At 33.5% G+C, this 17,526-nt stretch overlaps 1 protein-coding gene across 4 annotated transcripts in view; it reads right to left on the minus strand.

Moving 5' to 3' along the window:
- Positions 1–17,526, minus strand: part of LOC141487900 (triadin-like) — a 192,087-nt gene that overhangs the window by 59,933 nt on the left and 114,628 nt on the right. For all 4 annotated transcript variants that reach the window (XM_074187490.1, XM_074187492.1, XM_074187489.1 and 1 more), the window contains exon 4: positions 16,382–16,414. In XM_074187490.1, the coding sequence (XP_074043591.1) occupies positions 16,382–16,414 (33 nt within the window). The remainder of the gene's footprint in view (positions 1–16,381; positions 16,415–17,526) is intronic.

Genomic DNA, 17,526 nt, shown 5'->3' on the forward strand with positions numbered 1-17,526 from the left:
GGAAGGATGGAAAATATCACCGCACATTTTTCCCCCTTCCACCTCTATCATTCTGTAATACAACATTCTAAATGGACCAATCCTCAAGTCCTGAATATTTATGAAACTCAATTATTCCATCTCCTCTTCATTCACCCTTGATGTATGTACAGAGTTCTTAGTGACATGAATAAATTAAAGGGGGAAAAAAAAGATGTGATGAGAGAATTGAGCTTGAATCTATTGGAGACTTTTCATCTTGAGGAACTTCAGAGCCTTTTACAAATACTACAGAAAGAAAGTATAATTTTGACCTAAGAAGGGAAGAATCTCTTCTCCTGTCATTGAATTATTTTCATTAGGAGCAAAAGAACCAAAATAAAACATAAAAATACAAAAATGAAACACCATCAATAACTACAAAAAACAAACTGGTTTCACAGAAACTTGGTATTTTTCTGTTCTAATGTACATGTTTTGAAGGAATAATAGGGAATAGGAATAGTAAGTAGAAATGCTGAAAAGGAAGACATTTTAAGCTGTTAATACCATATCGAGAGGGGTCTGGAATCAATGAAACCTATTCTAAGCACCAGAAACTGGAGTATTGGGAAAACTGAGGGGCAATAAACAACCCTAAACTCAAGTCACTCACATTTTTGTTTTTAAGGCAATTGGGGTGAAGGGACTTGCCTAGGGTCACATTGCTAGCACATATCTAAAGCTGGAATCCAGGACCCTATGCCATGTACCATGTCACCTAGCTGGCCCAAGTAGCTTGTATTTTCATGTTGGTTTGTCAGTCGACAAATGTTCTGACTACCAGGTAAGTACCAGACATTGTGCTAAACACTAGGAATAAAAACAAGACATTGTGCTAAATACTAGTGATAAAAACAAATGCAAAAGATAGTCCCTGCTCTCAAGTACTCACAGTCTAATGGGGGAGATGACATATGAAAAAATAAGCTTATATGACACACACACACACACACACACACACACACACACACACACATAGTAACAAGATGGAAATTCACTTTAGAGGAAAGGGCTTTACAAGGAGGGGGTTTGAAGGAAGCCAGGGATTCTAAACAAACTCAGAAAAATCTAAGCTTACAAAAAAGACAATTAGGTTATGGATTATGTAAAAGCTGTGTGTGTGTGTGTGTGTGTGTGTGTGTGTGTGTGTGTGTGTGTGTGAAAGAAAGAGAGAGAGATCCATTTTCTTCCTTTCTAAACTCAAAGCAAGATCTTAGAAATATTGTATAAAATATAATTTTACTTATGGAAAAACAGTTATTCTTTTCCAAAATCTCAATTCTGAAAGGAAATAAATCTGTCTTATACAGCCAATGATTAGTTCTTTATAATACTGCTTATTTAGTGTGTAGCAGAATAAACTAAAAAAAAGAAGAAAATGCTTCTATTACATGATGTTTAGAAGCATTAGAAAGAAAATTAAAAAAGATATATGGCTACAAAATAAATGGAGTTCCCTGTAAATGTTTAACTAACCCTGAAAAGCCAGTTTAATCTAGAAAAATGAAATCTGCAAAATATCAACACTAGGATAGCATAATTTTATTTGTGGAAAACTGAGTTGTAGCATATGCTGGTTGATATTATTAAAGCTTGTTTTACTAGTCCATTTTTCCCCCTCTTGAACTACATCTCTTAATGCTTATGCATTATCAAAAGAATAACAAAATGATTAGATGATATATATAATTATATATATATATATGTGTGTGTGTGTGTGTATGGATATGTGTGAAATATATAGTGTAAATAAGGAAAATATATAGTAGTAGTAATATATATGTATCTGTGTATATAAATACAGATACATGTAGATACAGATAGAGCTCATTTTGTAGATGAGTAAACTAATGCTCACAGAGATTAATTTGCCCCCAAAATGCCAAGTGTGCAGTGGTGATATTTAACCCCAAGTCCAATATTCTTTCCACTATAACCAATTGTCTCATCTTCTACCTTTGGTTCCTTAATAAGGAACTACTACCACTATAACACAAGAACAGTAAAGTCCTTGAGAACAAGATCTGAGCTAGATCTTATTTTGTATCCCCCTACCTAATATTTTTTTCACATAATAGGCACTTAATGAAAGTTTACTGAATTCAATTGAACTAGATAAATTTATGCTATTATTTTATTCTATCCCTTTCAAGAAGTTGTAATTAGCATTTGTTTCCTTCTCTGTTACAAGCATATTGGTCTCTTGTTTTTTAAATCAAATATTGGGAACTCATTACAGTAAATGGTATTTATTATTACTATCTTCATTAATATGCAAGTATGGAGGTTGTGTTGAATGGGAGATCCTTGATCACTTGAGTCCACTAAACCACCTGATGAAATTTATGGATATAAGGGGAAAATAAAAAGAGACAATAGACAATGAGATGATAAAGTTTTGCTCCATTTGGTCTGAGTGGTTACATTCACAGTTTGAAAAGGTCAAGATACCTTTAGCAGCTCAGACCTGGTTTCAGATTGTAAACTTAAAACACAGAAAGATCCATTCACACTTTTTAAAGGATTTAGTTCAAAGGAAGTGTCAAAATACATTCACACTTCTTTATTCCTGTAGGAGTTGTGAAGAATTTTCTCAATAAACTTGAAGGAATTTTATCTGGTAAGGCATTGCCAAAAGATAAAACCATATCCCTGGTAACCTTAAAAACATGAGCCAGGTTTGGGTGGTCAGTCATTTGGGGTGGCCAAAGAGAAGCCCAGCTAGAGACAAAGAACCTAGATTCTCATATCCTATGCCTTTTCCCTTGAATAAACAACAATGGGGGAGGGGAATTCCCTTTTTCATTTTCCCTGCCCCCATCATCAATGTCATCTTTCAATATACTAATTCATGCAGTAGAAGAAGCCATGTCCCTTAGAAAACTGACCCAATGAGTTCAGCATCTGATAAGAGTTTAGCTGTGGACAGGAACAGGTGAAATGAGTCCAGTTGAATAGCTGGATGGGTGTAAGTAATACAAAAGACATAAAAACAGTGGGGTCCTATAATGCTTCAAGTCTGAGTGGTCACTTTGACCACACGGGTTCTCTATGAGTACCTTTCTACTCGTGTATTCTATGCATACGCCTAAGCTTCCCATTGATCTAATGCATAGCTGTAGGAGAGTGTACCACAGATTTTTTGAATACGGATATAACTACTATTCCTAACATGCCATTTCAGCAAATGCCTTTACTCTAAGCTAATCGTGATCACTGATTGGTATTAATGGTTAATATATCAGTGATGACTCATAAGTTATAATTTTAGGTGTCTAGATTCACAGAGTTTCTTGAACTTGGGGTGGTTGTATCTTGGGGAACCCAATCTGTTGAGTGTGAATTGGGTGAGGGAGTAGACCATAAGAGATACTAAAATGTGACAATATTTAGATATGCTATATTCATTAGTAGGGACCCATGAGAGAACAAGAAATCAATTATTTTATTATGTTTTGTTTTAAAACTATAATTATACATAGATATACATATATTTATACATATATTTCCTTTATAAATTTGAAAAATAGCTTTGAGATAACTTTCATTGGTTGTAATGCTTAAGTCCTGTTGCTCTACTTTGTCAGTTACCAGGATAAGAGCTGATATGAAAACTATGGATAGTGCATTCCTAGACTCTTGATGCTTAGTAATACAGCTAGAGCTACAGAGACCTTCTAGTTAAAGGAATATCTCTGAACCCCCATATTGATCATAGGCCCATAGAATAAAGTTTACAAGGTGACCTGGAAATCTGATTTCTCAAAATTAAGTGTTTTGGATCTCATATTTTTCAAATTTGAATTTGTTGAATTTCATATTTACAATTGAGTTTAAACTTCTATGTGCAGTTACTTAAATGTTATTTTGGGATCCATTAATGAAATTTTGTGCATCTATATGATATAGAAAGAATGTTTTTTCCTGTACCATAAGTTGAAATAGCCCATCAGACTCCTAAAGGTCCCAGTTTTATTTACATTCAGAATAGGATATTAAGGGTGTGAACCAGATGACTTTTATAAGCTATTAACATAAAAAAGCAATAAAAGAACAAAATTTTAAAACCTTATCATCTCCATTCCCTGACTCTTAAGTGATTTCATCAAGTAGATTGAACAAACTCAACTGGTCTGGGGGTAATACTTTCCCATACCACAAACATGTTATTGCTTATCCTTGTTTTTCCAAGAGGACCAATGAACTTATGGTATGAAACCTTGTCTCTTGCATGAATTGGTTTAAAGTGAGGCAGAGTTATACAAAATTGTCAATCTCACTTTCTCTTACAGAATCATTGAAGTCCAATTCCAAGACAAAAATCGGAACAACTGGTGATGGCCTAGGGATGCAGTGGATTATCTAAGCATCTTTGATATCTGACCAAATTCTAAACTCTCCACCTACTTAAGTGTCTTCTGCTTATTGAAATAAATTGGTCTCATCTATCCAGAGATGAGATGTTGGAGGAAGTCTTCACATACTTGGGGTAGACATCCCCCAACTCAGATAGATTTGAAGTCTATCATAACCCTCATTCTGGTGTAGTCATCTGCTGAGATGATTTATTATGTTGTAGCCATTGCATATGCTACATACAGCTTCTTGGAGGTGAGAGTAGAATTCCAGGTATACACTAAAGGTAGATGAGTAGTCCTGAAAAGGACCCAGCAATCCTCGCACTAGAAGTTCTAGTCTCCCTTGCATACCTTGGTATACCTCAAATGCTACATGCATAAATACAGATGCTATATACATAAATGAAAATATATAAATATATGTATATATCTTTGTAGGAAGTAGCTAGATGACAGAGGATAAAGTACCAAACTTCCAAGCCCTATATACTGTGTGATCTTAGTCAAGTCACTTTACCTCTGTCTGAATCAATTTTCTTATCCATATTACAGGGACAATTAATAGCACCAATGTACTAAGATTACTGTGAGAATTAAATAAGAAAATGTTTGTAAAGTTCACTGCAAATCTTAAAGCACTATATAAATGCTAGCTATTATACATTTTGTTATCATGTTTTTCATCTTCATTTTCATCTTGCCTTAAGCTCTGAAATCACATGGACCAGAGTCAGTGTTAGAATTAACATTAAAGGTTCATTCACGCTCAGGAGGGTTATTTCCCCTCAGTCAGAATTTGTTCAAGGAAAATCCCCAAATAAAGTTTGTATTTGAGTTTTTAAAGTATTAAAGTCCTTTATAAATTCTCAAGGTAAGAAATGTTTATAGAGGACAGTCTTTATTTAATCTCACATAAAAATACTAAAGGTAACAATGATTCATGGGAGTTTATAACTCAGATTCAGGAAACATAAAATAATCACAGTAATTCATAAACTCTTCCAAGAATGGTATTGAAACTAGGCTTGCCCAGTTTCCCAGCAGGGTAACACTCTCATGTTGAGAGGAAATTTATGTGTCACATATAACTACCTGAAGATGAGTAGTGCTATGGCTCTCAAACTTCATTTCTGAAGCAACCTGAATATTTGGAACCATCTGAGAAGTTTCCCTTCTCTATATAAAAGGTTATATTTTGAGTTTACTGCTCCAGAAAATCAATATATCTCTTTCTCTACACAGCAAGCTTGTGTTCAGGAACATTCTACATGAATGCCCCTCTTGGTTTTTTGGAAGAATAAAGTTAAAAAAACAAAATAAAACAAAGCAAAACTAAGAACAGGGGGATTTTTTAAGCAATAGGTCCCTTGGAGAGAGAAGAATATTGTTTATATACTTCCTCCTCTCTTCTTCCCTACCCTCCCCAGTCCATCTCCTCCAACTCCATAAGAAGAGTAGTACCAGACTTAACATACTAACATAGGAGTTCAGGGGGCACTAATATCACAAACTTTAAACTCTCTATAAGTTTTTATTTAATTAATTGTTGACAGTCTATAAAATACTTAATATTTTAAATCAAAATATCATACAATGAAAATCTCCCTAAATTTTTATATGATTATATTTTTCCTGTGAATAATTATAATCAAACAACTAATTCTTGGTAACATTAACAACCAATTTAACTGAGAATTCAGAGTGAAATCTTGAAAACTCAAATGGGCTACAGCTAACATATAAGTGGGTTTATTAATTTTGACTGATGGCCACGGAAGCCAGTGGGGAGAAAGCATCCAAATAAACACTGACTTCATTTTCTGATGATTACTCAAGTAAGGCAAAAATAATTGTGTATGTAAAAAGTCTGCTTGTTGGTCACTGCAGTGATCTCAACCAAAAGAAGTTCAGGTACACAGACATAATAAAATATTAAGCACTGAAAGCAAATAAGTACAAAACTACAAATTATAAGTGGTCAGTTAATAAATATCTCTTTTCAGTAAATAAATATATTTAAGTGCATACTCAAGCATACCAGTATTGTTCTAAGTGTTTTGAAAGCTGTGTTCTCAGATATCATATAAGGGAGAAAGCAAGCTGTTATGTATAAGCAAACAATATTCATCATAAATTGGAGCTAATCAATATTGTGAAGTCATTAGAATTTTGACCTGGACTTGAAAGAAGTCATAAAGGTTAGGCTGGGATGAGGGAGGAGGGAACATCTGGAGTCTGGAGATGGAGGGTCTTATTCCAAAAATAGTAAAGATTGTGTCTGTCACTACAGCAAAGAGCATATGGGTTGGAGGGAACTGGAAGTAAGAAAATGAGAAAAATAAGAAAAGCAAGTCAGGTAATGAAGGACTTTGAAGACCAGATGACTTTATACTCAATCCTAGAGGTGATAGAAAGTTATTGGAGTTTATTGAGGGGAGGGTGGTATGGTCAAACTTACACTTTAGGCAGACCATTTTGATAGGTGTGCGGAGGTTGAACTGTAGTAGGGAGAGATTTTTGGTAAGAAGCACGAGGCAGAAAGTGATAGGTCTTTGGCTCATGGTGGCAGTGAAATGGAAAGAAGTGGGTATATTGAGAGAAAGGTGGTACCTTCACCAGTAACACAGAACTTAGAATGAGGGTAGGGTTTGGAGGAGGGGATCCATTCAGATTTAATCTTGTTGAGAGTCCAAGATATGCATAGGGCATCCAGCTTGAGATATCCATAGGGCACCCAGCTTGAGATATCCAAAAGGCAGCTATAAATGTAAGATTGGTGATCAGGCTTTGAGAATCATTAGCACAGAGGATGATAACTGTGTTATCTGAATCCTTTGGAACTAATGAGATCACCAAGTAATATAGTATTAAGGGAGAAGAGAAGAGGGTCCAGGACAAAGTCCTATTGGACATGTACTAATGTACAATAGTGAGATGTGGATGAATATCCAGCAAAGCAAATAGGGAAACTATAGCATTATTAGAAACAGTGTGCAGTGAGAAGAATATCAGCCTGGAAATCAAAGAGACTTGGGTTCTAGGCCCTGATTTCCTCTATCACATTATAGAATACCTTTTTGCTGTTCAGTCATTTCAGTAATGAGTCTTTGTGCACCCATTTGGAGTTCTCTTGATAAAGATTGCCATTTCCTTCTGCATTATAACATGTAGCAAGTTATTTAAATCAAAAGGTATCAAATCTCTAGAGTTAGTATGGATTTCAGAAGCCATTTTACAGCCTCCTCATTTTAGGGATGAGGAAACTAAGGTCCAAGAAGATTATTGCCTATTACAATGTCACAGAAGTAATAAGCATAAAATGGAATTTAATTCATAATTCTCTCATTCCAGTCAGTAGTTTTTCACTATATTATACTGTCTCATAGGATCTTGTTTTCTTCAGCATAATAAAACAGTTACATTAACTAAAGAACCCAGGAGATATGGGAATTCAGGGAAGCGTGGAGAGATTTGCATAAACTGATGCTGAGTGAGATGAGCAGAACCAGAAGAACATTGTACACCTAATAGCAACATGGGAATGATGATCAACCTTAATAGACTTGCTCATACCAACAGGGGAAACAATCAGCACAATTTAGGGGTATCCTGTGACAGATAATGCCATCTGTATCCTAAGAAAGAATTGTGGAGTTTGAACAAAGGCCAAGAACTATTTCCTTTAACTTAAAAATAATGTTGTCTTATGTAATTCTGCTACATCTCATACTATATGTTTCTTCTCATCACATTCAACTTAGATCAATGCATACTATGGTAATGATGTAAAGACTAGCAAACTATCTTCTGTTGGATGGGGTGGGGGAGGGAAGTGAGATTGGGGGAAAATTGTAAAACTCAAATAAAACCTTTCTAAAATTTTTTTAAAAGATTATATTTACATTTTTTTGAGGAATGGTAGTTCAATTTGGTTTCATTAGTTCAGAGGAAATGTCAATGTGAAAACTTTATATGGTCTCATGAAAGCATAAGTTGTCTGTGCTACTTAGAAATAATGTGATTTTCCCATAGTCAATAACTATTATACAATCACATGAAATTTTAACCCAGGTGACTCCTTACTCCAAGTTTAGCATTCTATTCATCCACCCATAGCATTTATAGAGTACTTTAAAGTTTCTACATATTTTCCTTATAACAACCTTGTGGGTTAAGTTATAAAAATAACTGGTAGTTGTTATTGTTGTTGAATAGTACATTATTTTACAATGTACTTTCTTCCTTTAAAGTCATTCCATGAAAAAAATAGTGCAAGAATTCTTATCCTCATTTTTTACATAATAAAAGGGATACTCAAAGAGTTTTGCACTTTTTCAAGGCTACATTAGTCTATAGTCTTCTTATTCCCTTTTTATAAATAACTGAAGAGTTTACTTTCCTTATGGTAATGCAATGAAGAAGTTACAATCAAAATTAGAATTCAGGTCTTGTGACTCTAATTGTCCTTGATTTTTTCAACACTGCAATGTTGTTTAGACTCTTTTTTTTTGGTTTTCAGAAAATCTAATAATTCTTAAATTATCTCTTCTGGATCTATTTTCCAGATTAGTTGGTTTTCCAAAGAGGTATTTCTGCTATTTTTCATTTTTTTTTACTTTGCTTGATTTATCATAAAGTCTTTAGTTTCTGCTTTCCCAACTCTAATTTTTAATTAATTAATTAATTAATTTTCAGTCATATGCACATGTATATATTTAAGCTACAAACTTTCCTTCCACCCTCCCTTCTCACCTCCCTCCCCTCAGTGGCAGTCACATTAGTACTGTACATACATATTTTGAATAAATATGTCTATATATATTAGTCATTTTTGATGTGAGGAATTAGGATTAAGGGAAAGAGATACATAAGTGATAATTTTTATAAAGTGTTCATCAGATTCTGAAGGGTTGGTTTTTCTTTTTTGTTTGTTTGTTTTCTTTTATTTTGTTTTTCTTCCTCTGGATGGAGATAACATTGTCCATAGCCGGTCTACTATGGTTGTCCTAGCTCTCTGAATTGCTGAGAGGAGCTGCTTCCATTAAGGCTGAACATCTCAACATCTCATAATGGTGTTGTTAATGTACACATTGTTCTCTTGGTTCTGCTCGCTGCATTCAGCATCAGATCCTTTAAGTCATTCCGTGCTTCTCTAGAGCCCGACCACTTATGGTTTCTTGTAGAACAATAATATTCCATAGTATTCATTATTTAGTTATTCCTCAATTGATGGTATTCCCTCAATTTCCAATTCTTTGCTACTACAAAAAAGGAGCTGCTGAGAATATTTTGGAACATTTAGGACTTTTCTCATTTTATATAATTATATATAATTATATAACAGTTTTTCATATGAATGAATATAGTTTTAATTTCTTCATTTGAAAACTGTCTATTCATATCCTTTGACCATTTATCAATTGAGCAATGACTTGCAATTTTATAAATTTGATGCAATTCTCTATATGTTTCAGAAATGAGAACTTTATCAGAAATCCTCGTTGTGAAGAATGTTTCCCAGCTTTCTGTTTTCCTTCTAATTTTGGCAGCATTGATTTTATTAGTGTAAAACCTTTTTAATTTAATATAGTCAAAATCATTTTGCAGTTTAACAATGTACTCCTTTTGTTTGGTCATAAATGTATTCCCTTTCCATAGATCTGATAGAGTATATCTTTATCTATTAATTTAGCCAGGATATCATCCTTTATGTCTAAATTCTGTAGCCATTTTGACCTTACTTTGGTATAGGATGTGAGATGTGGGTCTATGCCAAGTTTTTGCCATACTATTTTTCAGTTTTCCCAATAGTTTTTGTCAAATAGTGAGTTCTTATCTCAGAAGCAGATGTCTTTTCATTTGTCAAATAGGAGATTACTGTAGTCATTTACTGGTTTCTTTTGAAATCTACTGATCCATTACTCTATTTTTTAACCAGTATAGGTAGTTTTGATGATTGACATTTTATAATATAATTTTAGATCTGGTAGAGCTAGACTACCTTCCTTTACATATTTTTCATCAGTTCCCTTGCTATTCTTGACCTTTTGTTGTTCCACATGAATTTTGTTATTATTTTTTCTAGCTTGGAAAAGTAGTTATTTGTTAGTTTGGTTGATATGGCACTGATTAAGTGATTTAATTTGGGTAGAATTATCTTTTTTATTATATTAGTGTCACCTAACCATGAGTAATTAACATTTTCCCAATTATTTAAATAAGATATTATTTAAGTGAGAAGTTCTTTTTAATTGTGTTCATACAGTTTATGGATTTGTACTGGAAGGTAGATTCCCAAGTATCTTTTTTTTTTAGATTTTTGCAAGGTAAATGGGGTTAAGTGGCTTGCCCAAGGCCACACAGCCAGGTAATTATTAAATGTCTGAGACCGCATTTGAACCCAGGTACTCCTGACTTCAGGGCCAGTAATTTATCCACTGTGCCACCTAGCTGCCCTGATTCCCAAGTATTTAAAGTTGTCTAATAGAATTTCTCTTTCTATCTCTTGCTCTTGGGTTTTGTTGTTTATATATAAAAATGCTTATGATTTAGGTGGGTTTATTTTATACCTTCTACTTTGTTAAATTTGTTAATTGTTTCAAAGAGTTTTTTAGATAATTTTCTTGGGTTCTCTAAGTATACCATCATATCATCTGCAAAGAATGAAAGCTTGTTTCCTCAATGCCAATTCTGATTCCTTCAATTTATTTTTCTTCTCTTATTGCAACAACAAGCATTTCTAATACTATATTGAATAGAAATGGTGATAATGGGTATCCTTGTCTCATTCCTGATTTTACTGGAAATGCTCTGAGATTATTCCAATTACATATAATATTTGCTGATGGTTTTAGATAGATAGTATTTATCATCTTAAGGAAAACATTTATTCCTAAACTTTCTAGTGTTTCTAATAATAATGGATGTTGTACTTTATCAAAGGCTTTTACAGTATATATTGAGATAATCATATGATTTGCGTTGGTTTTGCTATTGATATGTTCAATTATGCTGAGTGCTTTCCTAATATTGAACCATCCCTGCCTTCCTAGTACAAATCCTACCTGATCATGGTGTATTATCTGAGTAATAACTTACTGTAGTCTCTTGCTAAAATTTTATTTAAGATTTTTAGCATTAATATTCATTAGGGAGATTGGGTTTATAATTCTCTTTGTCTGTTTTAGTTCTTACTGGTTTAGGTATCGACACCATATTGGTATAATGAAAGGAGATTGACAGAACTCCTTCAATTTTTCTAAATAGTTTATTGAATAAGGATTAATTATTCCTTAAATATTTGGTAGAATTCACTTGTAACTCCATCTAGACCTAGTGACTTTTTCTTAGGTAGTTTATTGATGGTTTCTTCAATTTCTTTGTCTGAGATGGGATTATTTAAGTAATTTATTTCCTCTTCTGTTAATATAGGCAAAAATATTTTCATAAATATTATCCATTTCACTCAGGTTATCCAATTTATGGGCACACAGTTTGGCAAAGTAGCTCCAAAATATCTCTTTAATTTCCTCCTCATTGGTGGTGAGTTTACCCTTTTCATTTTTGATACTGGTAATTTTGTTATTAACCAAAGGTGTGTCTATTTTATTGGTTTTTTTTCATAAAACCAATTCAAGTTTATTTATGTGATCAATGATTTTCTTGCTCTCAATTTTATTAATCTCTACATTGGTTTTCAGAATTTCTAATTTGGCATTTAATTGAGGATCTTTAATTTGTTCTTTTTTCTAGTTTTTTTTAAATTGTATACCCAATTCATTGATTTCTTCTTTCTCTATTTTATTCATATAGGCATTTTAGAGATATAAAATTTCCCCTCAAAACTGACTTGGCTGCATCGCATAAATTTTGGTATGATGTCTCATTATTATCATTTTCTTGGATAAAATTGTTTATTTCTATTATTTGCTATTTAATCTACCCATTATTTAAGATGAAGTTATTTAATTTCCAATTAATCTTTGCTTTATCTTTCCATGTACCTTTATTCCATGTAATTTTTATTTCATCATGGTCTGAGAAGTATGTATTTATTATTTTTACCTTTCTGTATTTGATCAAAGAGGTTTTTAATGCCCTAGTACATGATCAACTTTGCTATAAACGACATGTACTGTCAATAAAAAAAGGTATATTCTTTTCTAACCCCATTAAGTTTTCTTCAGAGACCTATCATATCTAAGTTTTCTAAGATTTTATCCACTTCTTAACTTCCTTCTTGTTTATTTTCTGGTTAGATTTATTTAATTCTGAGAGAGGGAGGTTGAGATACCCCATTATTAAAGTCTTTCTGTCTATGATTCCTTGTAATTTACTCAGCTTTTCCTCTAAGAATTTGGATGCTATATCACTAGGTGCATACATGTTTAGTAATGATATAGCTTCATTACCAATGGTGCTTTTTAAGAAGATCTACTTTCCTTTCTTACCCCTTTTAATGAGATTGATTTTTGCTTTTTCTTTATCTGAGATCAGGATTGCTACCCCTGATTTTTTTTTTTATTTCAGCTGATTATTCTGTTTCTGTTTTATGGAACAGTTCATTCTATTCACATTACAGTTAAGATTACTAATTCTGTATTTCCCTCTATGCTATCTTTCTCCATTTGTGTTTTTTCTTTCCTTTCCTCTTATTCCTGCTTGTCAAAATTTTATTCCCTTTCCCCTTTGATTTTTCTTTTTAAAAATTTAACTTTCAGTTTATTTTCACTTTTACCTTCCCCTTCCCCTTTATCAGCCCTTTCTTCCTTTATCTTTCCCTTTCCCAGTCCCCTCTTCCCTGTAGATTAGTATAAATTTTTAAACCTAAGTGTCAATGTATTTTATTCCCTCTCTGTGCCAAGTCTATTGAATAGGATTTACTCAAGAGTTCACACCCTCCCCTCTTTCTCTCTAAAATTATAAATCTTCCCCATTGCCTTGCAAAAACTAAATAAAATAAAATAAAATTATAAGTCTTTGTGCTTCTTCCCCTGGTGCTATTTATCACACTAGTACTATTAATCAGGCATTATCAATCACAGTTTGATTGATTGCTTGATAAGCTAATATTATTATCATAGTCTCATCACAGATTGCTTGATAAGCAGAATTGTCTCAAATTATATCCAATTATATTTATAATCATTTTTTACCTTATCCCTTTTTCAAATACCCTCTAAGGACACATAGTCTTCCTTATGAGCTAAAGTATCATCCAAAGCCAGATCATTTCTTGAACTATTTGTGCTCCTTCCCCCAGGTCTATTTTCTCTCATACTTTACCCCTACACACACACACACACACACACACACACACACACACACACACACACACACACAGAATTTAACCTCTATTTAAGTGATGCAGGGCCTATTTTCTCTCTCACACACTTTACACCTCCAACTCACCCACCCAGGGCTTTTAATGTCTTGTTAAATGAGGCAAGGTCCATTTTCTTTCATCCTTTACTTCCCTCCCCACCCAGGATATTTAATCCCTTGTTAAGTGGTGGATTAGGTCAAACCCTGATCTAGTTAACTGTAAGAACCTTAAAGGGCATTAAGTACTGGGAAGCTCTAGAGCTCTGACCTGAGAACTTTACAAATGATTATAAATTACAGAGTCACTGGCTCAGATCCTTTCAATTTATGATGCCTGCCTTAGTCAAGGTGCTAAACACAGTGGGATTAAATTAAATTATTTTTCCTTTCCCTCTTTATTTTCCTTTTTTTATGCAACTCTTGAGTAATGTATTGGTGATTGAATTCTCTGTTCAGTTCTGGTCTTTGTGTCAGGAAATTCTGGAAGTCCTCTATTTCATTGAATATCCATCTTTTTTCCCTGACAGTATATGCTGAATTTTGCATGATAGTATATTCTGGGTTGTAATTCCAAATCCTTTGCTCTCTGATATATGTTATTCCAGGTCTTTTGATCCTTCAGTGTTGAGGCTGATAGCTCCTGTGTAAGTCTGATTGTGATTTCTTTTTATTTGAATTGTTTTCTTTTTGTTACTTGCAATATTCTCTCCTTTATTTGAGAGTTCTGGAATTTGACTATAAAAGCTTTGAAGTTTTTTATCCTAGGATCTCTTTCTGGAGGGGTGCTGTGTATTTTTTCAGTAGTTACATTTTTTTTTGTTCTAGTAGATCCAATTCTAATTTTTATGGAATTATTTTCATCAATTTCTTTTAGCATCTCCTTTTTCATTAGGTCAATTCTATTTTTTAAGGAGTTTTTTTCTTTTTCAATTTGCCCAACCTTATTTTTTAAAGAGTTGTTTTTTTTTATTTGGCTAATTGTATTTTTGAAGGAATTATTTTCTTCAGTCAATTTTTGTGCTTCCTTTTCCAAACTTTTTACTCTTTTCCTTCATAACTGTCATCCCCCCCTCCAATTTTTCTATTCCTTTTTTGAGTACTTTTTGGACTTGGGACTAAGTCATATTCCCCTCTGTGTTTTCACATGTAGACTTTTTTCCAATGTTCTCTTCTGAGATGGTGTTTTAATCTTCCTTATCACCATAGTAGCTTTCTATGGGTAGGGTTTTTTTTCTATTTCTTACTCATTTCTAGCTTAGTTAATAGTTTTTAAAAATTGAACTGGGCTCCTAGGCCACAGTGATGCACCATCCCAAACTTCTTGGGCTAGATAGAAGTCAGTTTCTTGCTCATTTATGTTTCAAGTACAGGGGTTTCAGAAATCAGCAGCTTCCCCACTGCACTGTGATTGCCTGACTTAGTCATGCAGTCTGTGCTGGTGTTCTGGGGTTCCCAAGTTTGCCTTCTATGCTGAGTCTGGGTGTCTCTTAGTTGTCATGCTGATCCAAGACCAAGGGACCTCAGTTGCTGATCTGCACTGAGAGCCTCCTTCTGGCTTCCCCAACACTTGCCTGCACTGGGCCATGCTCCCTCTTCATTTGAGTGAGATGGATCTTTCCTGAAGTCACTCCAAAAATATATCAATCTGGAAAATTGATCTAATCTATCTTTTTGGTGAGTTTTGTTTCTACAGAATCTGTTTAGAGATTTTATTATTGTTGTTTCTGAGGGAATCTGGGAAGCATTCAGGGAAGCTCCTGGTTTCTCTCTACCATCTTGGCTCCAACCTCATGACTAATTATCTATCATATTGTGTTGCCTTTCTAGTTATAAATGACTTTCAGGATGGCATTAGTGAATATATAAGTCCATCTCTAAAATTTCTTATGTTTCATAAATATAATTCACAAAAAGTATCTTTTTCTCTCTTGACTGAACAAGTTTTTAAACATAGTATATTAGCAAAGTAATTTCTCTTCGAATTTAGTTATCATTTCTTTCAGTGCATCTTTAAAGTTTAAAGACTGCTTATTATTGAATTGGTTATTAAGGAAGAGTCAAATTTTTTAGAGTAGGCTCCTAACAAATAACTGTGAACTGAATAGCTTTAAGCTTTTCCAAGGTCAGAGACTATAATCCTAAAACCAGGAAGTTATTTTACAAAGGAAGGGAGAACAAATGAATAAGGAAACAAGCCTGAATAATCATATCATCACGGAGATAATAAATAAACACCCCCCATACTTATAGTAGGTCAAGTTGTAAAAAAGATCCCTATTTATGTGATGCTTTAAGGTCTAATTTTTTTTCTTATCATGCCCTTGCAACATAGAGTGGCCATGTATGTCCCCCCCCCCCATTTTGCAAATGAAATAAATGAAACTCTGAAGGTTTAGTAATTTGCCCAAGGCCACATTGCTAGAAAACTTGGAAGCCTGAAAACCAAACTCCCAGCCTAGTGAACCCCTAGCAAACCCTCCTTGCACATTGTTTTAGATCCTCTGTATATAAAAGATATACCACTTCTCCCTTCTCATCTACAAATTATAATCTAAGAATATAAACACAGGTAAACATTGTCATAAATAACAGAAAAATATATTCATTTCCTCTTGAGAACAAACATTAACATTACCAAAAAAAGAAAAAAAATTTCTATAAAAATGAAAACAGCTCACCTTTTTTTTTCAAGGGAGGCTCTTCCTCTTCTCCTAATCCAAAAACAGAGAGTAAATTAGAAAACATTCAGCATGACAAGGCTGTCTCTATTTTCTCTTTTTTTTCATGTACATATTAAATTCCATTTCTAATTTTGACAAGCAAGTACAGATGAGCTGCAGTCTATTTGTTTCTGTACATAACTTCCTTCACCTCTGTCTCCCAAATTCAAAGCTTTTCAACATTGGATAGTCCTGGTTTATACATATTCATTTAAGGCAGTTTCACTTCTGTGCATTTAACAAAATTATGGCAGGGAATCATTTCAGACAGTAATAGGTTCATATCATGCTTTCTTCAGTTTGTCTCTGATCTTCATTTTGACCTTTTCCAGGGGGCCAAATGAATCAGGAATGAAAATTTTAAAACCATCAAATGAGTTCAAGAAGGCGCTTCTATAATAAACACCTGCTTACTTGACAAGACTGTGACACTCAACAAATCATAGTAGGCCACTGCCTATGACTTTTACTTCTGAAAGTTAACATGGAAATAGCTACTTAGCCATCATTTTAAAAAGACAGTTGTAAAAAACCTGGGAATTTTTGCTTTTTCTTTCCTTTTTTCTCAAAATATACTAGATAGATTTTTTTTTAAATCAACATTTGAAGTCTTCTCTTCCCCTGATACATATAATAGAAAAGCTAGGTTAGTTACATATTTATGACATATTGAATCACATTCTGCTTTCCTAAGATCCATCCAGTTCAGCTATCTTAGTTGAGATTTTGGCAGAATTACTTCCTCCTGTTTTAAGTGGAATGAAAAGACAGTCTCCAGGTTCCCTAAATGTTATGTGTACATTTTTTTTTCACTGATGCTCTTTTGATCCTTCCAGTCTCAAGATTAGAGAAAAAGTTGTGGACTAATTAAGTCTTATCCTAAGAAGCATCTGGAAATGTATTTCTATCATGGGTTTCCAGTATCAAATGATCTAACCCTTTTCTCTGGTGCTGTAATGGCAAATTCGAATGTAAGATGAAAGCTAAATAGAGATTCATTTACTGACCAAAGAAGTCTATTGATGTGCTCTTAGTACTGGGTTAGATATCCATTTCATTATTTTCTGACTTGACCTGTGTCACATGTGGTTAAAGCTGAATAT

The sequence above is a fragment of the Macrotis lagotis genome, chromosome 5, assembly GCF_037893015.1.
Source record: "Macrotis lagotis isolate mMagLag1 chromosome 5, bilby.v1.9.chrom.fasta, whole genome shotgun sequence".
Lineage (NCBI taxonomy): Eukaryota > Metazoa > Chordata > Mammalia > Peramelemorphia > Peramelidae > Macrotis > Macrotis lagotis.